Source organism: Drosophila obscura, unplaced genomic scaffold (assembly GCF_018151105.1).
Source record: "Drosophila obscura isolate BZ-5 IFL unplaced genomic scaffold, ASM1815110v1 contig_4, whole genome shotgun sequence".
Lineage (NCBI taxonomy): Eukaryota > Metazoa > Arthropoda > Insecta > Diptera > Drosophilidae > Drosophila > Drosophila obscura.
In genome coordinates, this window is record NW_024542828.1 from 11,589,925 (window position 1) to 11,612,875 (window position 22,951).

Genomic DNA, 22,951 nt, shown 5'->3' on the forward strand with positions numbered 1-22,951 from the left:
GTGGGGGAGAGAGAGAACAGTTGCGTTTGCCCACACAACTACGAGTATTGTCGCAGAGTGATTCGCTATTAGCGCTGAGCTCGAACAAAATGGCCGAAGCAAGCGGTGAATGACGCGACAATGAAAATATAAACCCGACTTATACATAATACAAATATGTACACAAAGTGTCTAGTGACTTTAGTGGGGCCTAAAACGTGCTTCCTAATTCTAGAGTGAGGAAAAAAGTTTTTCTTTTATTCTTTTTTTATGTGTGCCCACTTCAAAATCTCTTCGAGCACAATTGCAGCTTCAAATCCTGTTTCAGTTTCACTTTCAGTGCTCCTCTGGACAATTGCTCAAACATTAAATGGGTTGGCCAGACTCTGTCAGTGCCCGAAGGGCCGTGCAGGGACGGACGGGCCTACAAAGGATACGCCACATATGTCGTTGGCAGCTACTGAACCCAGTCACATAGCTGGACAAGACCACACACTCACACACTGGACACACAACAAAGGATACGGCACCATCATCAGCTGCCAGATATACAGACAGTCAACAGTTGATGTCAGGCAACAAAGACCCTGCAAATACTATAATTTGTCATTTGGTTCGGTTTGTTTTTCCACTCACACTGCACACACATTTATATATTTATGACATACTCACTCTCATGTATGATGGAATCTGACTTAGTAGAAAATCTTAACTGGGATCAAATTGCATCTGCTCGAGTGGCTCAGAAAATGAATCAGCTAAGACTAAAAGAAGATAGCTGATACACTATGCATACTGCCTTTAATTAATTATGCTACGATACTCTCCAAAAGTAGTTTAGAGAGACTTTCTGGGAACCTCCTTAGAGTAAGTATCCTCCCGACTAGAACAATAACGTTGAAGGAATTAAAGCCTAGTGCACACTGAAAGCTATGGCACATGGCGACATCCAGCTCAACTCTTTCCTTCTCTCTGAACCTGAACCACGCTTGGTGTTGGGAGGGTGTCTCAGATTATGGCACAATTATCAGGATACTGCTCTAAAGGTATCCTGGGATGCAGATAAACTTAGCCACGGAACATGGCAAGATGATTGGGAGGACGCTTCGGCTTGCAGATGGGTCGGCAGGTGAGGCGCCAGAAGGCAGTGCGAAAGTCGGGATTGTAGAAGGCGTAGATGAAGGGGTTGATGGCACAATTTACCCAGCCCACCCAGGTGAAGCCGAACATGAGGTCCTCGAGCACCGCCGGGCGGGGCAGGAAGGGTATCAGCAGGTAATAGACAAAGAAGGGCAGCCAGCAAGCAATTAGACCGCCCATTACAATCGTCAGGGTCTTGGCGGTCTTTGTACTATCACGTTTCGTGGTCGACACTCGCATCGGCATCCGGTGGGGGTTGTGCTGGCCGTGGTTATGGTGCTGCATGTCGAAGACTCTCTTCTGCAGAGCCGCCTGAGAGCCGACCTTAGAGTCCCCGTCAAACTGCTGCTGCTGTGACTTGGAGTCGGATGGCGACTCGGCGGCCAGATTGGATGCGGCACCCATGCAGGTTTCCGAGAAGGAGGCCTGGCTGCCCGTGTAGTGCAGCCCCGAGGGCGTGGAGTGAATGCAGGGGCCGCCGTACTTGCAGCTAATTGCCGAGCAGTGGATGAGTGAGGATAGCCGAGAGACCTCCACTAGTTCGTAGAACGTGGGCTGGTGCTTGAAGGTCAGCGTTTTGTCCGGCACTTGTCCAGTCTTCTCCTGGCACTTTGAGCACTTGAGTGACTGTTTTCCGGCGCTGGTGGCGGTGGAGCCTGTCTGTTCGTGCAACGAGTTGAACCTCCAGCGGGACTTCCGGTGCGGCAGCCATTTGGTGGGCGTGCAGTGATAGTGCTCCGACTCGGAGATGAAGTTGTCGCCATCCACGTCACAGTCCGCTGTGCGCTCCGAGTTCTGTGTTTGTGTGGAAAAGTGGTGAAAGTTTGTCAGGCGGTTAGATGGTCTGATGGTGGGGCTTGATAAATTTCATGACACATTTCGGAAGAGATTGGAGACAGCTTACCGCATCGCGCACAATGCGCTGTCGGCGCGAGGTGAGCACATAACCAATCTTGACGTAGACATATAGCATCACTGTCAGGGGGATGAAGAACGATCCCATGGCCGAGAAGACCACGTATCCCTTGTTCTGGTTGTAGCGACAGTCCACATAATCCTCCTGGTGCCTGCCCGCCTCGTACCTGCGAATGGAAAATTGAATTCCAGTTTGAATTGGATATTTGGCTGTATTCAGTAGTCAGTAGCTGTAGTTTGGATTTAAATGTAGATGCGTATGGTGTATGGGGATGTGGTTGAGGTCCCTGAGGGTCCGGGGACTTTGAAATTTGAATTTAAGGCCAAGGCCAGTCGTGGATTTTTCGCTCTCGCTCGGATTCCCTTTCGGAACCCCTTTTATTTATGCACGAACATCTCCTCGTGATGGTCATTGAGCCCACACAAATCTGAACTAACTTTTGAATCAATTCCCAAGAAAGCCAACCATAGAAAGCAAATGAACAGCTGACGAAAGTGGATACCCTGTGGATACCCTGATAAATTAGATCAACCAAAAGGCAGTAGTGTTGGGATGTTGGGAAGGGTGTACAAAGCAAAGAGGAAAGGACACCACATACTCGTATTTGATTGTAAATTGATTATAGGACAAGCAGAACTATTGCTACTTATATCATATGCAAAAAGCAGCTTTAATCTCATCTTTGATTATGTTTCTGTTGCATTTTGATGCAGATTAAGAATATACTTGTACCCATTCTGCTTTCATTTCATATACATATGTACAGTACTTCTGTCCGAAACTATTTCTCCAAGTGATGCTGTGGCATCCTGCTGTCGCTGATTATAATTGCACTTTTTCCCCAGTTAAATTTGAAGAATTTTTCTAATCCGCTGGCTTTAATGTGTAACTGCAGTGGAATAAGGAACGGAAAGAACATACCCGTATGTACATATATGTATGTATGTACATATATATATGTATGTATGTGTTTTGGTTAATTTTGGACGCCTCAGGGTATGCAGCATACGAGTGTACATATGTGTACATGTGCACCAGTAAATGCTACGGCAAGTGCGGCGTGCGGTAGTCAAAGTCATTAACAACTCATTAAAACTTCAATGTAATGGGTGCAAGAAGACCAACAGAACAACAAACCAATACAACAGCTGAAGCAATTACGTAATGTTTTAGGCGCAGCTGGAAAATTGTCTGTGTATAAATAAGCGCATGTACATATTTCGGAGGGCACTGGAACGGGCCCTTTGTTGGCCATTATCTATCCATACCATTAGCCAGTGGAGGTATCAGTGGAGGCATCATCGACGGAGGAGGCAGGCCATAAAAAAGAGCATTGGGGATCGTTGGGGCATTACTTACCAGCCCAAATACGGGGGACATGTGATTGACAGGGCCGTTATCCACACGACCAGTATCATGAGCAGGGCCAGGCGCTTGGAGCGTCGCTTCTTCGAGTACGTCAAGGGTTGTGTGACGGCCAGATACCTGAAAGAGAGCCCGGCAATAAACGCACGGCAAATGGAGGAAATGGAGAAAAATACAATAAACAAAAAACAAAAGCCAAACAGACATATTGTTCATAAAGCCACAGCTCAGGCAAGGACCAACGCTCAGGTCGTGAGCCATCGCCACCATCTCCTGGCCCAAGTCAGAGGAGCAGGGCGGAGAACAGAGAGAGCACCACACAAAACTTGGAAATGCCATTAAAATGTAATTGAAACTTCCAACAAAAGCAACGGACGATGGACTACGGATTGTGGACTGTGGACAGTGTACTGTGAACAGCCCCACCCAATCCTTGCTGCTCATCCATTGTGGTGTCGGAGGACATTCAAAGGGTATGCTGCTGGCGTGGCACTGGCAACAGTCATGGGGCAATAAAAACGTCAACAAATAAATTATTTTGCACTGTTTTTGCACCTTGTCTACCATCCCACAGCGATAGCTTTGGGCCATGGCTTTGGATTTGGCTTTGGCTTTGGCTCTGTCTTTGTCTTTGGATATATTTTCAACTATGGCTAGGACTATGACATCAACGACAAATTAAGAAATTAGCTCTCTGAACACCCCCAAACACTCACCTGTCCAGGCTGATTGCGCACAGGCTAAGAATGGAGCCGGTGCAGAGGAGAATGTCCAGGGAGATCCATACATCGCACAGTATCCATCCGAAGCGCCAGGTGCCTGCGGAGTAAATATTTGTTGAACTAGATTCTTTGTCAGCAAGCGATTTGCTTAAGAAGTGCCTTAAATCCTGACTGTCAAAGGGAAAGTGCTAATTAGGCTCACCCACCTGTTATGTAGAGTATGACCGATGGAGGCATCACACAGGTGCCCACCAGCCAGTCCGTTATGGCAAGGTTCATCACGAAGCAGTTGGTGACCGTGCGCAGCCGGCGGGTTGTCATCACGGCGAGTATGACGAGCGTGTTGCCCACCACTGTGACGAGGATAAGCACTAGGAACAGGGCCACAGCCAGGGACTTGGGCCAGGCCATGCTCACCAAATACGAATTCACCGAAGGCACTCCCAGCACCGCTGCCGCTGCTGTAGCCCTGAGCGTGGATGTGGCTGCTGATCCCAATCCTGCTGCTTCTGATGTTGCACTGGTTGTCGTCTGAATGAGCAGCAGACTATTACTCGTACTCATGCTGACAGTGGAGTCCTCTGTGACGCCGGACAGCGCCGAGGACAGGAATCCGGAATAGAGTAGCATGGTCTGCTGATGATGATGAGGCTGATGCGGGTCGGCAGTTTCACTTGGCAAGTAGCTTGCGGTGCTACTGTTCAGTGGCATGGTCATGGTTCTGCCTGCCGACTGGCTGACTGGCTGGCTGGAGGACTAGACTGTACTGTCCCTCTGTCTGTCGCTGCTTTGTGGCCAAGGTGTACGTATTGGACATCTACCATTTGATTCTGCGTGGGGAAAGGTTCACTTAATGAACTGCCAACACAAACTGGGCTGGGTCCGACTCCGTGGCGTCGTTAGAAAAACGCCAGACTAGTGAGAGACCGCACCAGAAATGCATTCAAACAGTACACTGAGGAAAAAACTCCAGCTAGTAAAAGTTGCAGAATTATTCGGAAAATCGGCCAGATGATAGAGCATCCAACATCATCTCGATTCGATTCAATATGAGCTTGGAATATATGTTCAAGATGGTATCGGAAATTTCTGATTATCCGATCATTTTAAAGACGCTTTGCTGGCTGTCAACTTAGAACACTTCTGTTTCTCAGTGTGGAACCGGCGACGACTGCCTTACACAATTTCCAATTACGGCCGGACTGTGGCCACATAAATTGCAATAAGTAAGCGTAATTGGCCTTGGACAGCACACGAAACAAAGTAATTAGCGTCCATAAATTATGCAGCGGAACATGCACGGCCCGAAAAAATATTTAAATGATCCCCAATTAATATTCCCATTACATTTCGATTCGGATTCCGATTGCAATTGTGAATTCGGCCGAAAATCTGTTTCTATTCTTTTGTTTATTCAAAATGTACCCGAGAGAGCGTTTGGCAATAAATAAATTAAACAAATGGAGCCATATCCAGAGGAATTCCTACGAATTGGTTGTTTTATTGTGCATTTGGCGGCAGACTACCCCGAGAAAAATCTTCGATCGGATGACACTATGGGTATAATGTATGTACATGGGTATAACAGATCCGACATACATACATATGAGTTATGGTCTTCCACACCCCGTAGATAAACACAAACTGGTTGCGCTGCATTGCTCTCGAATGTCTCCCAAACACTTCTCAGATATATTTCACTCAAATATCTCTCACATTGAGTCGTAGAGGCAGCCATGTATCGTATGGATGCTTTTAAATACATAGTTAAGTAATTAATCTCTGGGCCACTGCACAATTGATTTCTTCAAACCTGCAAATCACACACACCCAGTAGGGAAACTATTGGTAATGCTGCCAACTAATGTTTCCATCGATATCGATGCTTATATGTCACGGATCGTATCGGAACTGGGCGATTGGTGTTATGGGCCTATGCCGCCCGAAATGTACAAGTATCTTATGCACACGCACAGCTGCCACTGGCACGCGTTGATTGCAAACTGACAGTTGGCTGTCGGCTGTCGGCTGTCGGCTGTCGGCTGTTGGGGTGTCCAACCTGAGATGATTCTCCCTCTGCTGAGCGGAATAGTCAATGTAGCGTATGCGCAATATTTGTATACCCTTGCCGAGGGTACTATCAAGTTCGAGGAAAGTTTTAATTGCACTGAAGGAAGTACATACATATGTATATATGTTCTGGATCAGGATTACAAGTCATCCGTCGGCTTTCATCAGTCTTTCAGCCTTAAAGTCATCTGAGTCTGCAATGGATCGATGCATCCCCAAGGGCATCCCAAGATTCGGTTTCGCTGTTTCTTAGTTTTTTTTATTGTTTTTCATTTGTGTTGTCGATTAAAGTACACAAATAGCAACAAAACCACCGACACAGGGCGGCATCGAAAAAATTCCTTAGCTACTTTTCATTCTTTACTTTTCGAATTTAACATTTTTTGTGTTTTTTTTTTATTATTTTTGATGCTGCTGTTTTATTTAGGCGCGCACATTGCCAGGTTTTGTTTGGAAAATATTTGGAAAATTCTGATATAAAATGATTACGAGAGTGGGCTGAGAGGGAAAAAAAGATAGGATAATATTGGATAGAACACGCGGTAAGGTATGGTAAAGATGAGTAAAACTGAATAATCAAAGTGCCGGTGCCCGGGGATTAAGTACAAACATAAACGAAACTATTAGACACACGGGTTCTCGCTATGATTCATCAAAATTCGGCATCAAGCAGGGTTATGCCCTATTAAGACGGGAGGTAAAGGTGGACTGGAGTGGAGGGACAACAGCTGGCGAAGCACCCACAGAAGTTTATGAAGCGAAGGCGGAGGTCCAAGTCCCAGGGCACTTATTAATATGCATTCCATTTCCCAATTAACTGGCATATTTATTTGATTAGACACACAGACTTGTTGCACCAAAATACGCGCACAGACACACACAATCTCATTAGCTCTTGGCCGCGACTGATAGCAGACAAGTTAATTGATAAATTTATCAGTTGATTATGTCCAGATGTTGTTTCGGAAGGCAATAAGAACATCGTTCAGTTCAGAACTAACCATTAAATCAGCTCTAATGGAACATGGTTATGGTTATTTTTCTTGAAAATCCTTTTTAAATTCAAATTTTTGGGTAACATAACACTTCCCACGCAGTTCTCGGAGGTCTATTCCGTGCCGTTCTGGGGCTGAGCTGATTTCTTTCTGCGGCCAAACGCCAGGACGTCCCGTGAGCGACTGAACGAGCTGCTTGTCGGCCAAATAACGCATTTGGCTAATTTTCCAAACGCTTGCCACTCGCACTCTGTCCCTCTACCTCTCTGCCCACTGTCTGCCGTTCGTGTGCGTTCCGTGCTTTGGGTCATGGTTCATGGTTCAAGTTCTTGGTGCTGTGTAAACAGAAGAGGGATCACTGTACGAATAGAAGCCACGTTAATTTCGTTTCTCTTTCTTTATCACTCTTTGCCAATGTATTAATTATGAATCTACTTTGTGTTTGCCGGCGGATTCTAAAGGATGCGACGCTCGATGGAATTAAGAATGAGCTTGGAATACGTAGGAGAAGGAGAGATGTGGTGTGTAGTGTTATGGAGTGGAGTGGGTTGATGGTGGCATAGGCTTGCATATGCAGATGGAAATAAATGGGTTTACTGTAATTGATAACGGCTGAGTGCGTGGGAGTGTATGGGGATTTCAGTTGACATTCATTTGATGGGGTGTCGGTGTTTCAGAGGGGAAGGGAGAGGGACGTGACGAGTGTACGCGAAAATCGATCGTGCCCATTCCCGAGCTGTCACTCACATTAAGTACATTAAAAATCCATAGGGATTTCAACACCCACTCCGACTATGACTCCGCCAACTGCTCCTCCCATATGCAATTGTGGCACACACGCACATCGGGCATATCCGCTATCCAATCCCCTATCCACATCCAAGCTGACATAGCTTGTGTGCCGAACAAACACTCACTACTCCCTCACTCACTAGGACATACTTACTTTACTCTACTCCCCGACAATGCTAATAAATTTTCGTTTTATGAGCATTTGGCTTTTAATTACCGAACTAAATTTAAGCGCCGCACTAGCACAAATATGCGTAAGCGTATGGGTGGGTGTAGTATCGGTGTGTGTTACGTAGATATTTATACAACACGCTTGATTTCGCTTGATTGATCTGAAAGGAAGAGGGAAGAGGGAGGAGCAGGCAACGGGAAGGAAAGAAGCCAATTCCAATTGCTGTCATAGGCGGACGAGAGAGGGTCGTAAACTAAATTTCTTTCTTTTGTAGCTGTTCTGTGTGTTGTTTCCGCACAACAATTGTGTAATTGAATTGGAACTACGTTCCGCATTCAAGCGAAGTTAAGGAACCCTTTGAATTACTTCATATTGACATGACAAAATAGTTTATTAATTCATATTAATGGTATTCATATGGCAGTCCGTTATCTGTTATTCCTTTGACTACTCGTTCTGAGTACTTAAGGCAATGGCTAGAGGGTTAGGCAAGGCGAATCCACTGGCGAAGGTATTCGGTGATCTTCCATTGCATCTCCTGCAGGTAATCCGTGAGATATAGATGGTGCAGGAGCGGGGACTTTTGCTACATTCTCTGGATGACACACCCTTTGAAGGAGTTCAGTCTCACATCGATTTCACCCTCCTCCAGCTAAAGCAAAAACACAATGGGGATTAGAGTTCCGAAAACGAGTCCTCTGGTTATTCCACTCACCTCGTTGAAGGCATATATATCCTGGTAGCAGGATGGCGATATGCAGCGCCTTATGCAGTTTATCTTGGACACGTCCACGTTGAGATTTACGCACTGCGTGTGCTGCTCGCAGGCCACCTCCTGTTCGTGGTAGGTTATTTCCTGTTTAAGAAATACGTGAACGATTCAGCCCCGGGAAAAATCAATAACCTTGTGAACTGACGGTACTTACATTCTTACTAGTTTCCTTGTAGGCGTACTCTGGAAAGTGGAAAGTGGCAGTCTTCGGGAACATCTTGCCACTCAATCCGGGTATTTCCTTGTAACAGAGCGTACATTTCAGTAAAATATAGAAAACAGCACAGATAATCGCAGGACGTTGCATTTTAGTTGCGATAGCGACGACAAAAAAGTACGTTCGACGCGGCACAGGTAGCCTTAGGGTAATTTTGTTTTTTGTATCTTTTAAGGGCAGAGTGTGCCCAGGCACTCTTGAAAATACCGGAACTGGAACTGAAAACTACTGATGAACTGGAACTACTGATTGACCTGGAACTGGAACTACTAGCATTTTTCGGTATCTTCTCAAGAAGTATGACCAGATAATCAGCAAATACCAAACCAGGGCCGCATAAAAATACCGAAAAAGGACGAATTGGCGAAGAAGAAGAGCGTGCGCGCGCGGATGCGTCACTGGCCGAGGAACCGGCCGCGGAACCTTGTGACGGATATCCTCGGATACACGCTAAGCCGCAACGTCATCTTGTGCCGCTCGTCCTCGTCCAGGCCGTACTTGGAAAGTGCTTCACACAAAACACCCAACTGTCCGTCTCTGGGCGGTACTCGACGAAGCGAGTATCGTTCTCGTGGCAGGCGCGACGCAGCTTTCCCAGCTTTTGGTGTTTAAGATATCGGCGGCCTTGTCCTTCTTGTTCTCTCCCATTTTCTCTCTTGTTTTCCTGTTGGTGAACTAGTTATCACACCACTTTTCCTCTTGCTCCAGGGGAAAAACCCTTCGCATGTTGCCTTCTAAATATCTGGCGTCTCCCACCGTCATGTGAATGTTATTATTTAAAATGTACTATCCCACAAGCGTTATGAGCTTCCTCTGTTGGGTCGCTTTGAGCTTTACGTTTTTGCGCTTCTTTTTTAGCAGCACATGGCCCGCATTTCCACTGTTTAGGAGGTTGCAGTACACGGTTATAACCGTCGTCACTGTGGACGGGCTGTGGACTGTGGACTGTGGTCGGCCTCATCCGAATCTCCACTGCTCGACGTCACATCGAAGTCGTCGTCGCTACTTACATTCTTGAATACGGTGACTGGCACCGGAGTGTAATCATGGTCACGCTCAACATGGTCGTAACCAGTGGCGGCGGGCTGCCACCACATATTATAACGGATCTTTCACTAGGGCTGGATCGTTGCCGAAACGATAGTATCGATATAAATTTATAATTTAAATTTATATAAATTGCAATTGAGATGGATCTCATGAGATGAGATAGTTATAGCTAGACTATATCTATAACTATAGCTTCTGATAAGGATTGGTAAGGACCTAAACTGGACGTAAACGTACAACAATCGATAGTATTGTGTTCGTATCGATAGCATAGATAGGGCTGCAAAAACTGCACTACCGACGCGACGCTTTACTGTTTATATTTATTATATTTCTTTATTTCTGCCAGGTGAGCTAAGGGCACAAGTGCAAACCAAATGGAATGATTTTAATATGGCGCGCCACAAAATTAGGAACGCCACGATATGCCGGCAACTGGAAACAGACGAGTGAAAAGACCATATATGAGGCGAATCTCTACAAGCGCCACCAGCTGGTATGCTATATTGTCAGCATGTTGTTGCTTTATAATTTGAGCATCATTTGCAGAATATGCATTTTCTTACCAACCTGCCTACCAGACACACACCCACCTATTTGCCATAGCGTGGTGCATGATTGTGGTGAAAGATTGCGGTGAAATCATTTGTTGCCTCCTGTTATGACGCTACACATGTTATTTCTCTTGGCTAGGAACAGCCCGCTGTTAGCTAGCCTGCCGTCCCTGCTGCTCCTGCTGTACCTGCCGATGATAAGCCAGTTGTGGCTTATGAGCGTTGGGCTTTGCAGGTGGCCCGCGCTGAGGACGAGGAGTAACCATTCAATAACCAATAAAAAAAACTTATCTATCTATTTTTGCATTCATTTATTTGTATGAGGTACTACCTAACGTCTTCCAGCATAAACACTCCTGCAAATTTTGCTAAAATTGCTCCTGCAGGCATGTCTGGAGGTACGTCAGCCCAGTACCAGGAACAAGCTGTGGGCCCTGTGCGACCGACAAGCCTGGCCGGATGAAGAAAATAGCAACAATGCGGGTGACGTAGTATAATTGATCACTTTTAAGCTCTGCCATTTGGTCAGCCAGCGTAGTTGTGTACAACATAATTTCGTTCATGTGCCTTTTCGGGAAACTGTTTGGCGTTGAGACCACCATCTTCCGGATGGCCTTCACTTCGTTCCTATTTCCCGAGTCGGTCGGCGTATTTAAAAATACTTCCGCCCAATGTTGCTCGTACAGTTTCTGTACCGTTGCGTCGGTGTTCAGGTGTAATGCTGCAACATTACGCTGGTGGAAGATATCCCAAATAACTGGGTACTCCTGTGTAGCCGACCTTAGGGCATCCAAATTCGATTTATTGTGGTCGGACACAATGGCCATTCGATTTTTGGCCAGGCCCAGTTTGGAGATTTTTTTTAAAACGATCCCAAGAGTCGATTTAATTTTGTCTCTCCCAAGCTTTGATTGACGGTTTGTAGCTACATATATAGATAAATACTGGGACCTGTTGAAATATATATTTGTTGGCGCGCTAGTATAAAAAGGAATTTACTATACTATAATGAAAGGAAACTCAGTGGCTCTGTGGCAGGAGCCGTCATACGATTCTTGTTGTGTATATTTAAAGTTTAATTCATTGAAATCTTTTGAAATACTCGTCGTCTTAGGCGTAACTGTAGAAGGAACCTTAAAGAACAATCCTAGTGGGTAGAACAATTGCAATAATGTGATGCACTGGCACAGATAACAAAAACTTAATGTAGCATATGTAATTAGTATGGAGAGAGCGTAAATAAAAAATTACAATTAAATGTATACATATATCACAACAGGTAGAAGAGAATTGTATTCAGAATACATAAGCTTCAGTTTAAACGTAATCCTCGCTGCTCTTCAGCATGCTCTGTGTCTCCACGCCCAGCACCGGCTGCATCTTGCAGGTGAGTGATCCGTGCCGCTGGATGGATCCGTGGATGGTGAAGCGCGAGGTGGCGTGGGTGGAGGAGCTGTGCTTGTACTTTAAAGCGCTCTGCCGGCAGAAACCTAATCTGCAATGGGAATTCCCGATGAATGATAGATACCTACAGGAATGAGCAAGCCATCCCCATTACTCACTTCGACAACAGTGTGAACAGATCCTGGCGATACTGCGACGTTAGTATGGCATACAGATAGGGATCCGCACACGAGTTCAGGGGATAGAAGAATACCAGTAATATCTTGGATTTTGTTACATTTATCAGCGGATAGCCACCCAGGGCGGTGAGGCCAAAGAAAGCAATGGGGGACCAGCAGGCAAAGTTGGTAAAGACCTAGAATGCGATAAAGTAGAGCTTCGCCATCTATTATTATCCCCATTCACTCACTAGCAGTGCCATCTTCTTAGCGACGCTCATCTCTCCGGGGTTCTTCTGGCGGGCGTGACGCGTCTCGCGGCCTAGCGAGAGATAGATCTGAGCGTAGCACACGGCTATGATGGAGAAGGCCACGCCGTTGCACCCAAGAATGGCAATAAGGTAGGCAGTGTCGTATCCGTCGCGGTTTTCCATCGGCAAACAGATGCTGCAAACGCAAGAGGATTCAGTTGATGCTGATAGAATGAACCTCCCTGCTGCGCGCTCACCTGGTCGATGAATAATTGCTGATGCCAAACAAAGGCAGCGAGGACATTAGCACGGAGTAAATCCAGCCGGCCAGCATGATTATCGCCGCCGGGCGCAACTTGATGCGGTGGTTCAGGTGCATGGCCTGTGTAATCGCCAGCCAGCGCTCGATAGTAATCACGGTCAGTGTGAATACCGACAAATGGCTTGCGAATACCGTGAGGAATCCGGCTACTTTGCAGCCCACCCCTGGTAGAAGAGAGAGAGAGAGAGAGAGAGGAATGCAAATTAGAATTAGAGAACAGAGTCGAAAACAAATCCGTGGCCTCAAACCAACCAACCTACCGTATTGCCAGTCGTAGGCATAGTTAAAGAACTCCCCCATGGAATGGGCATCGATGGAAGCAACCAGCAGCAGGTAGAGGCCCAAGCAGAGGTCAGCAAAGGCCAGGTGGCACATGAGAAAGCGCGGAACCGACGCCGACTCGGGCCTGAATAGCAATAGGCGATAGCAATGGGGTTCGAGATTAGCACACCATTCTTCTGCTGCTGCAAATTGTGTAACGTAACTCTTACCTAATCGATAGTATTACTGTCAGCACCGCCACGTTGCCCACGACCGCTAGGGCGACCACTATCCAAACAGAGATCCTCAGCCACTGATAGCCCATCACATCCTCGCAAGGATTCAGAGCGTTGGGCATGGGATAGCACTCCACATTAGGTTTCCTGCGAATGTAGTTAGCTATTGGACCACAAAGATCAGCAATAACTCACCTGAATGTGAAATTTCCACAGTACTCGGCCGACTGTCCATCGTCCGGATTAATGGTGATCTGCTCGTGGAATTGGCCCAGGTTGATGGTCGTATCCGCCATGTAGTCGAAGGAAGCGTAGAGGCTAGGGGCCGCATCCGTCACCGCCTTTTCGGTTTTGTCTGAGTCAGCTATGCGCTCGCTGTTGCACAGCTCCCGCCTCTTCTCAATCTCCCGCAAACGCTGGGCGTGTCGCTCTGGATCGTGCCGCGAAGGGAACTGGAAGGCGCAGCAGTGGAACGAGTGGGTGAGGTATGCCCGCTGCAGATTCTGAAATAGAAAACAGTAAAAATGTAATGCTACGGATTAGCAATGGGGAATGAAAGCCCTTGGCATACCCGAAAGTTGTATATGGAGGGTATCGTCTTCAGAGTGTGCGTGTTCTGGATGTACAATGCTTCGATGGTCTGGAGTCCAGCTGATGGCAGGCCCACAAGCGCAGTACTAGAGAGATCGCTAAGAAAGGATTATATTGATTATAGGTATGTACATACATATATCCGTAAATGCCTGTAAAAAGACTCTGCTTACAGTTCTGTTATGTCTATAATGCCATGGAATGCATTCGGATGCAGTTCGCTGAGCTTTCGGTTATCCTGCAGAGAGCTATAAAAATCACACCCGATCCATTATTCAGTATCCCATCAAGTGGGCTTCTAGTTATACTCACAGCTTGGCTATCTTTGAGCCAAAGAAAGCCGAATCATCAACGTAGCGTATGTCATTGTTTGCCAAAATGCTATAAAGATTACATTCCTAAAGAGATCACTTGGATAATTCGTGGTAATGGGGCAATACATACAATTGGGCAGTCTTTACTTTTATGGATTTAGTATCTATTCGAGTGATTTGATTATTATCGAGATCTCTGCGAGAAAGATACGAGCGAAAAGCATAAGCTTTAGAGTTAATTACCCACCGAGGGCTGCGGCTACTCACATCATTTGCAAAATGTTATACGGCGGCAGGTGACTCAAGTCCGGAACGCTGGTTAGCCCGCTGTTTATGATGCGTCTGCGGTGGGGAAGAGAGGAATGAAATTTGTAATAATGTTTCACTTGCGACCCCTAATGCAAGTTTGCCATTCGCCCACGATTTGCCATTTTCCAGGTAAACTTTAAGCTCCCTCCCACCCCTCGCGTACAACAACTTTCACCTCTCAGCGTGCTTATTTATTGACATCGCATCGCATCTGCATTGTATATTGTATATAGCACTCTGCTCCAGGCATTAGCTTTGAGTGTGTGTGTGTGTGTGTGTACGAGTATTGTGTATGTATGTATATAAAGACACGCAGTTATAGATAGCGGATAACAAAGATATGCACTTGAACAGTTTCCCCTTTTTTTATTTTCTTTTTGTATACGTAGTTGTTTTAGCACTCCCCCTCCTCCTCCTACAGGAATTCCCCAACATTAAACCATTTCCTTGGATGAAGGAGCAACAAGTAGAACAATTGTTTTGGCTCTAATTACATTCAAGGCATACCAGAAATATCCTAAACACTCTCTTCTTTCTGCTCACACCTCACACCCCAATGACTCAGACTTGATTCTATTTACGAGCATGTATGTACATATCTATCATGTGCGTGTTGGATGATTCCCAATGAGATATTTGATAATTTCAGATGGCTTACATTATTTCAACTGTGTCCGAAATGCCAGCAAATACGTCCCTAGACAGGAAGGACAGTTTGGGTGCATTCGAAATGTAGCTGTAAGTATAGCATAATATATTGTATCTGTATAATGAATGGCCTTCCTCTGGCCCCAGTTGATTGATGCTCCCACTCATGACAATTACAATCAAGCCTTACATTGTTCGCAGTAGCGTTAAGTTAGCGAAAGCGCTGTTCTGTATCAATTCCAGCTGCAGACAGTCGGTGAAGGCTCTGTTCCGGAGACAAAGGACACACAGTATATAGTAGAAATTGGTTAGGCAGTTAGATGGATACACAGATGTCCCTTCCTGGATAGATACTCACACATCAAGTAGTGTGGGGGCATAAACCTTCAGTCCCGTGGAACGGAGGCGCGGCAGGCCCGTAGACGCAATAGTTAGCCGCTGGATGGGGAGCTTCAGCGTCTGGGGAACACGAGTGAGGTCCTCTCCCTCGCAGCGACATTCAACCTCTTCGCTCTGTGGAAAAGGAGAGAGTTGATTAATTCAATATTCGCAGGCACTTGGCCACTTAAGTTCCGATGATGCGAAAGTTGTTGAGCTTTTCAGAGCTTAGAGTCGAGTGGCGTGTCGTCAGGAGCCACGTTTGTCCACGTTTATTGTGTAAACAAATATAGGGCACTCTTGTCTACATTGCGTACATCAAACACTTACTTGATTAGATGCATTCCAGCAGCAACACTTCCAGGGCGAGGGCGAAAGTGTCAGTGTCAGGGTCGCTGGCATCAAAGTTGGATTGGGATTGATATTTGGATTGGCGTTGGCGTTGGCGTTGGGATTGGGATAGATATCGAAACCGTTGTGGCTGTCGTGGCAGTTGCTCTCTTGGGGCCCCTCCACCTCCAGGGCGTATGGGTGATGTTGGCCACAGAGCAATGCCAGCAGCAGGAGCAGCAGCAGGAAGAGTAGTTCAATTGACGGGCACGTCCTCGGCATGTTTTTGTAAGTAGTCGCTTCCGTCAGATCCTAAGAGCGTAATGGGAGCCGCATGGCTTCCTCGCTGTCTCAATCTGTCATTGACTCGTACTCCTCTCTAATTGGAATGATTCCGTTTGCTCATCTTGTGGTAAGCTGTGAGGGAGGAGTGTGGATAAGAGAGTCAGTTCTACGTCACGGAGTGCATAATAAAGTCATCAAGCTGCGCGAAGAGAAGAATAGGCGAATGATAAAGATAAATACCATCCAGTCCGATTCGATCGACGGAACCGCAGATCCGCAGATATTTTGCCAACATGTGAATTGGTCGCTCACGTTGTGCGGCGCGGACGCGTGTTCGATTGATTTTCAAAGGCGGAGAGATGACAAACAAAACCGAAATCAGCCACTCAGCTGAAAAATGTTCGCAGCAAATTTCTTAAGCAATCCATTGGGAGAGACTATTCTCGTACTCGTACAGTGAAGCCTCGAGAGGACACTGGCACTGAGCCAAAGAGAAGAGGCCAACAGAAACAAAGCAAACACCGAAGGAGACCGAGTGGGCACTTTTAATTAACATATGTTATCACCGACATAAAATTCATATTTAACCCATTGCATTTCATTTTTAGACACAATGTAGGTACAATCGGATCGTTCCGCTCTGCTCTGCTCTGCTCCATCACGTTTCGCGGTTACACCGAGTATATGTACATAGATATGTACATATGTATGCACATATGCATGTATGTATGTACATATATTTATTCCGAAAGGCCCCACTAATTGAAACATTCAGTTTCAGTTGCGCGTAATTAGTGGTCAATAAACAGAGATTGGCCGAGAGTACAATCTCGTACGCTATTCTCTGGTTATACCAAACTATTTCTATAATTCTATACGCTTATCTGCAGCTCAAAGGCCTGCCGACAGGTGTGTGCGCCATGAATCTACCTTTTAATTAACAAATATTTGTTCTCGCATGTGCTCCAGCTACAGCTCCAGCTCCAGCTTTACCTTTATTGTCTTATTTGGTGGGTAAAAAATGCACAATGCTAGCTACCGAATAGGGACCCATTCCCCAGTCCCCATTCCCCATGGAACTGAGCATGCAATCAATAAAGGGAATAATTAAGAAATTAATTAGCACCTTTAGACCGGCGACCTTCCAGCGGAATGTGCAAACCACCATGAACCAAGTTCGATTCTCGGATACGTAGACCGTAGATACAGGGAGATCAGAATGGCAACTGCCAAAACTCTTGCACGTGCTGCTGCTGCTGCGGCTGCTCCGCTTCCAAGTTTAGTTTTTGTGCCAATGACGCAATCAGTTTACAGACCGATAATAAAATTATTCGAGTATGCAAAAGTTTGTTCAAGAGATAGAAAATGAGCTAAGTAAATTATTTACACAATATTTCATTTGATTGGCAGCTCTGCTCTTGATTGTTTGCTTCAAAATCAACGCGCGAATGAATAGTTAGCAGTTCGAGTATGAGTACGAAGTATCAATCGAATCTATCTGAAACGAATGCAGCCAATCCTTCGACGATTTCTCTTTGATATTCGATGGAAGCAATTTGTTTAATTGGTTGCCTGCATCCTTTAATGGGGCACAACGAATGGACCCATCAAAGCTCATCCAATTAGGTGGCAGCAACTGTTTCCCATAACATTCATGCATAAATGAGCACAGTTCTGATGTCCGCAGCAGCAGACCAGACTGGAAGGTCGGGTCGCTTTGTTTCGCCGCCTCTGCAGTCTTTCTGGTGTCATTTTTGACAAATTATTGTTAATTGCGGCAATGATAGCATTATAAAACAAGTTAGTAACAATTTGTGGAGCGGAGCGTTGATCAAAGCTGGAGTACAGCCAGAGTGGAGCTCTCACTAGAATATTCTTCATAAATCAAATTAAAAGTCCAACACTTGAGTGCCCCCACAGTGGCTGTAAACTTTATTTGTGTCCCTAGAGAGGTTGTTCCTTTAACTTAATCGGATTGCCAGCTCTTACATATGGTTCATTGATTGCTCAACATAATGACACTAGTTATTATCCGATTATTATGAAAGTAGTCATATGGATATCATGTGTACCCAAGTGATAGTGCAATAACTAAGATAAATTCTTCTCTCCTCTCTGATATATCTGATATACAAGTATATGTAAATGTATGAACACAAATCAAACTTCAGAGTCATGTGCTAACAATTTGTTAGTGCATTAAGCATCATTACTGAATGACAGCACCGATTACACTTTCGAGATTACGAAACACAATGTGTGCTGAATTTCACACCCATGAGATTAATACCAATATTAGCAGTACGAGTACGGGGAGTATGGTATGAACTATATAGAGAGCAAAAATAATGTTTGATTATAATATGGATACGATGCGATGCACACACGCACTCACCTCACAATTTCCGCTCTGCCCTATGAATGAAAGGCGGCGCTGGATTCTGTAATAAATTATTCCACTGATATGACGCGCACCATCACATGGGCGATTAAATATAGAATTATGATGCCTTTCCGTCGTAATGGTATTGAAAACACTTTTTTTCAGTTAATCTGGTCAGGCGGTTGCTTGGTAATGTTTAACACACACTTTCCCCTGAATCCACTCGCAGCTTCGTTTATTTTGCTGGGTGTAAACAATTCATTGCACAAAGAATTCCTCAGATGCTCAGCAATTAAATTACTTTCAAATTAAGCGGGTAATCATGGAGATGCTCGTAGATTTAAAGGACCGCAATTTCACTAGCTTTCCTATCCCGCTGGCAGAACGCGACTCTTGTGCACCTGTTGAAGCCCCGAGCCGAGCTACACCAATGGAATATTAGCGTTGCTTCCAAACCGGAAGCCAGGTTAAGCACAGACGAAATGAGACGAAATGAAACGAAACGAAACGACACGAAACGACACGAACCGAACTGCTTCAGCAGCAATCGCAAAATGAGAGCTTCATAAGAGCCGTAACGTAACGGAACCCCAAAGGTGTTTGTTTTAGCTTCGGGTACGGTGCGTGTATGTTATGTTCGTGTCTGTGCATATCTGTGCGTTTGTGTGTGTTGGATTTGTGGGTGAAAGCTTTCGCTTTTATGGCCCCACCCCACTTGTTGCCCTGCGGTCACTGCCTCCTGTCAAGGCTGAAGTAAATGTAGAAATAGAAGTAGGCCTTGACATAGAAGTGCTACCCAGATAACTAGCCGTGTACATATGTATTTGTAAGAATCTAGTCATTCACCAACAAGCCTCTAAAATAGCCCAGCCAAATCCTAAACAAAAATTTTAATCTCCATTTTGAACGCAATCCGTCGTCGTTTCGAATACATTCTTGCAAAATGGACATGAACTTTCAGTACCAGAAGGATCACACCTTCGAGAAGCGCCGCAACGAGGGTGACAAGGTCCGTCGCCGCTATCCTGACCGTGTTCCCGTCATCGTGGAGAAGGCCCCCAAGACGCGCCACCCAGATCTGGACAAGAAGAAGTACCTGGTGCCTGCTGACCTGACTGTGGGACAGTTCTACTTTCTCATTCGCAAACGTATCAAGCTGAGCCCCGACGCTGCTCTCTTCTTCTTTGTGAACAACGTGATTCCCCCGACATCGGCCACCATGGGATCGCTCTACCAGGAGCACCGCGACAAGGACTACTTCCTGTACATGTCCTACTCCGATGAGAATGTCTAGAGACGTCAATGTTACGTTTCTATCTGTCGTTTTGTCACTTTTTTGGCATTTTTAAGTTCATCAATAAAATAATTGTTCATCAACAGCAACGATCATCGTCATCAGTCTGCCGCTGCCTCAGCATCAGCCTGAGACTCGCACGCTGTGCTTGGCAAAATAATAATTCAATGGAAAATGTACTTCCCCTTTAGTCTAATCCCGACATCTTCACCGATCTACGAAAAAAACCAACAAATTAATTAAAATTGAATCGAACACAACACATCTAGTGAACTCACGGCTTAATTATAATTCACAAATCGATAGCGAGTCCCATTCAGATTGGACAGCGGGGCCAATTAAATGGAGTCTCAGGTCTCAGCCTGGACTGATGTCTCTTGCTGCTTTATTTAATTAAGATCACTAATTGGTGAAAATATGAGAGATGAAACCAGTTTAAGTCGCTGCTCTGCTTTAGTGTGCTCTGAAAGCATGCAATACTATGCAAAGTTAAATTCAGATTGGGTGGTGCAGCAAAACAAAGTTGTAGATTCTACTCATTGACACCGCATTAGCAAAGGAAACTTTTCAGCGGGAGAATTTTGTAGTCGGGAAATTAAGAAGTCAATTATGCGTTTGAATAATTCCGCCACACCCCCAAGGAGCAGCAGTGGGTGGTAAATAAATGGCGAATGCGCAATTGGGTCTCGAAAATTCTGTATGTATACTTCAGTGGATTCTCATTCGATATGTAGATAAAGTTCTCCGGGTGAATCGTACTTGTAACAAGCAAATGGTAGTATGTATATTAATTGATCCGCCAATATTCATATCTAAGGTAAGGGAGGGGCTTAGGTAAGACTTAGACCCCACCCACACAGAACAGACAGTCTGACAAGTCGAGCGGAATTTATATAGACATTTAATAATATTCTGTTATACATTTTAATTTAGACTGCGATTTGCATATCATGTTATTTACAATCGAACGAACGAACAGCCACTAATTGACTAGATCAATGCAAAGCGAATCCACACCTGACTCACTCACACAAGCACGGAATCTTCTCTGCGGAAATAAAAGTGTAAAATATATTAGTAAATTTAATTAAGAAATTAGTGAGTGGCCGAAAATACACGCGAATCGTGGGGCTGAGGCTGGGGCTGGGGCTGTAGAATATCTGGTAAGCGATTTGTCATTTTTTGGTACATTGTAACGCCGCCAACGATTGTTGGGTTATCGAAGAAAGGGGAAGAGCAGACAGCCAAACAATTTGCGTATTATTAGCAATGGAAATCAGCTTAATCGCTTTGGGCGGAGCATGAATTGGAGCGAATTCGATGGAGGCTTAAATTTCGCTTCTTTGTTTAAGCCGCAGGTACATAAAGCGGGGGATATACGTTCGACCGAGCATTCGGGCATTCAAAACTTGCTAAAAAAAAAAAATACGAAATTAACAATTAAGAAATTATCTCAAGTGTGCCAGGCATTCAGATTCACGGCAGGCAGGCTAAGGCAGCCAATAATTTGTCTTTCGAATCTATTGCAGCTGGTTGGGCGTGCCCGAATCAGATGTTAGGCATGGGCGGGCAGACAAGACTTGTGGCCCAACGCTTTAAATGCCTCAGTTTGATCCCACTCTGGATCTGGCACACTTGCCATTTTAAAAATAATGTGATTGAGCGCCCCAACAAATACCTCGGATTTTTTGATAAAATATATACCGTCTGCCGTACTCATGTTCCAAAAATACCGTAAATATACCGCGCAATGTGTAAATTTTCTCTGTCTATGATCGGAAACAATATTCCCCGATTTTGATATTCGGTTCAACATTACTAGCTATCTAGGACTCTCAGCACTTCAATTATAATTTTATCCGTTATATACATCAGTCGACTGGTTATTTTCAAGGACCCCTTTTTATAAAATTGTTTCAAAAATAGGGTTAACACAAAAAGGTCAACGTTGGTTAACAACGTAAAGACTTCAAACCTGGTCACACTCTTGTCTTGTGCTATCGAAATTTAAATCTTTATCGGATCGGCTCTATCGTATTATAAAAACTGTTCCGACATTAAAGAGCTCTAAAAGCACTACAATAAACATATTGAATACGTTTGTAAAGATCAGTTAAAGTCTAAATATATATATCTCGATAGTTCATAAAATGACAAAGATATCGTGATGTTTGTGTGTATTTTCGAAGGGAAGTGCCCAAGAATTTTCATTCAATGTGCCTCTGGCGTTCCTATTTGTTTAAACAACCAACTAAATTTAAAATTTTCTACTGAGAGAACATGAGGAAAAAACGAATGAAGCCCATCAGTACTCGATGCAATGACGTTTTGGGAAAAACTTGGACCAGGCATTGCCAGGGGAGGTACTCGTTTAGTCCAACCAGACGATCCATATGTTATTCATTACATGCCCCCGGACAAATATCTCATAACCATGGGAATAAGTAAACTGGACAAGGCCGAGACTGTTATCCTGTCGCCAAAAGGATTCCTTGATGAAGACAACAAAATAATTGAGAAATTTAAGTACTTGTGCTGTGTGCCATATAGGTTTCGCTTCACGGAGGAACTTGTCGCACACTGCACGGGTCGGTTCGGTGGCTACGCACACTTTATTTCTAAAGTTCTAAATTATGCAGTGTATGATTTTAGCCGAAAACAAGAATGGACAAGTAGTGCGTCGTTTGATGATTTTGAAAATTGCACTTACCACTCGAACTGCTCCGCCGAATCCTTGGGCGGATTGCGATGGTGGCCCTTGCTTCTACTAGGATGGTTTCTGTTGGTTACGATATACAGCAACTTGAAGAGATAAACAAATAAACGTTAATACATAGCGTGTGTAATTATATACGTTTCACAGCAAAAAAGTCGCGCCAACTTCGTGATATGTATCGATTAACGTTACTTCCGACGTAACGAAGCGCGCGAAACGTAATTGTTGCAACAACAAAGGTCGCCATTTTTACGAGATTTTTATTTTTCTCTTTTCCGGTCACATTGAAAATATTAACATTTTGTTGGTATTTTTTACTCGTCGTAA

At 44.9% G+C, this 22,951-nt stretch overlaps 4 protein-coding genes and 1 long non-coding RNA gene across 11 annotated transcripts; 2 read left to right on the forward strand and 3 right to left on the reverse strand.

Annotated features, from left to right (window-relative positions):
- Positions 1 to 4: 4 nt before the first annotated feature.
- Positions 5 to 7,364, reverse strand: LOC111070093 (5-hydroxytryptamine receptor 1A). Of its 6 annotated transcripts, XR_002607316.2 has the most exons (8): positions 5,936 to 6,690; positions 5,726 to 5,874; positions 4,329 to 4,952; positions 4,117 to 4,219; positions 3,395 to 3,520; positions 2,024 to 2,201; positions 652 to 1,914; positions 5 to 575 (listed from the first exon to the last, which is right to left on the reverse strand). XR_002607316.2 is itself a non-coding variant. In XM_041595056.1 (7 exons), exons 3-7 carry the CDS (start codon positions 4,837 to 4,839, stop codon positions 1,048 to 1,050), a joined length of 1,785 nt encoding a protein of 594 aa, XP_041450990.1. In that variant the 5' UTR covers positions 4,840 to 4,952; positions 5,726 to 5,874; positions 5,936 to 6,690; the 3' UTR covers positions 5 to 1,047. The 6 variants fall into 6 exon arrangements, 5 of the variants coding, with proteins under 5 accessions (XP_041450990.1, XP_022216100.1, XP_022216099.1 ...); XM_041595056.1 differs by having other exon boundaries at positions 5 to 1,914; XM_022360409.2 differs by lacking the exon at positions 5 to 575 and having other exon boundaries at positions 1,876 to 1,963.
- A 1,156-nt stretch (positions 7,365 to 8,520) lies between these two features.
- LOC111070099 lies at positions 8,521 to 9,340 on the reverse strand. Its single transcript, XM_022360419.2, has 3 exons — positions 9,078 to 9,340; positions 8,867 to 9,007; positions 8,521 to 8,803 (listed from the first exon to the last, which is right to left on the reverse strand). The coding sequence occupies exons 1-3, from the start codon at positions 9,228 to 9,230 to the stop codon at positions 8,738 to 8,740; spliced, it is 360 nt and encodes a 119-aa protein (XP_022216111.2). The 5' UTR covers positions 9,231 to 9,340; the 3' UTR covers positions 8,521 to 8,737.
- A 1,102-nt stretch (positions 9,341 to 10,442) lies between these two features.
- LOC111070171 lies at positions 10,443 to 11,035 on the forward strand. The gene is made up of 3 exons (XR_002607324.2): positions 10,443 to 10,539; positions 10,604 to 10,686; positions 10,740 to 11,035. It is a non-coding gene; the product is annotated as an uncharacterized LOC111070171 (long non-coding RNA).
- Positions 11,036 to 11,798: 763 nt separating this feature from the next.
- On the reverse strand, positions 11,799 to 19,143 carry LOC111070172 (lutropin-choriogonadotropic hormone receptor). Of its 2 annotated transcripts, none has more exons than XM_022360537.2 (17): positions 18,627 to 19,143; positions 15,947 to 16,363; positions 15,597 to 15,751; positions 15,429 to 15,503; positions 15,249 to 15,326; positions 14,549 to 14,623; positions 14,412 to 14,477; positions 14,280 to 14,348; positions 14,141 to 14,215; positions 13,948 to 14,065; positions 13,572 to 13,879; positions 13,371 to 13,523; positions 13,140 to 13,285; positions 12,815 to 13,043; positions 12,558 to 12,753; positions 12,307 to 12,503; positions 11,799 to 12,234 (listed from the first exon to the last, which is right to left on the reverse strand). In XM_022360537.2, the coding sequence occupies exons 2-17, from the start codon at positions 16,226 to 16,228 to the stop codon at positions 12,057 to 12,059; spliced, it is 2,400 nt and encodes a 799-aa protein (XP_022216229.2). In that variant the 5' UTR covers positions 16,229 to 16,363; positions 18,627 to 19,143; the 3' UTR covers positions 11,799 to 12,056. The 2 variants fall into 2 exon arrangements, with proteins under 2 accessions (XP_022216229.2, XP_022216228.2); XM_022360536.2 differs by having other exon boundaries at positions 11,799 to 12,239.
- A 284-nt stretch (positions 19,144 to 19,427) lies between these two features.
- LOC111070101 (gamma-aminobutyric acid receptor-associated protein-like 1) lies at positions 19,428 to 19,991 on the forward strand. Its single transcript, XM_022360420.2, has one exon. The coding sequence runs from the start codon at positions 19,558 to 19,560 to the stop codon at positions 19,906 to 19,908; it is 351 nt and encodes a 116-aa protein (XP_022216112.1). The 5' UTR covers positions 19,428 to 19,557; the 3' UTR covers positions 19,909 to 19,991.
- Positions 19,992 to 22,951: the final 2,960 nt, after the last annotated feature.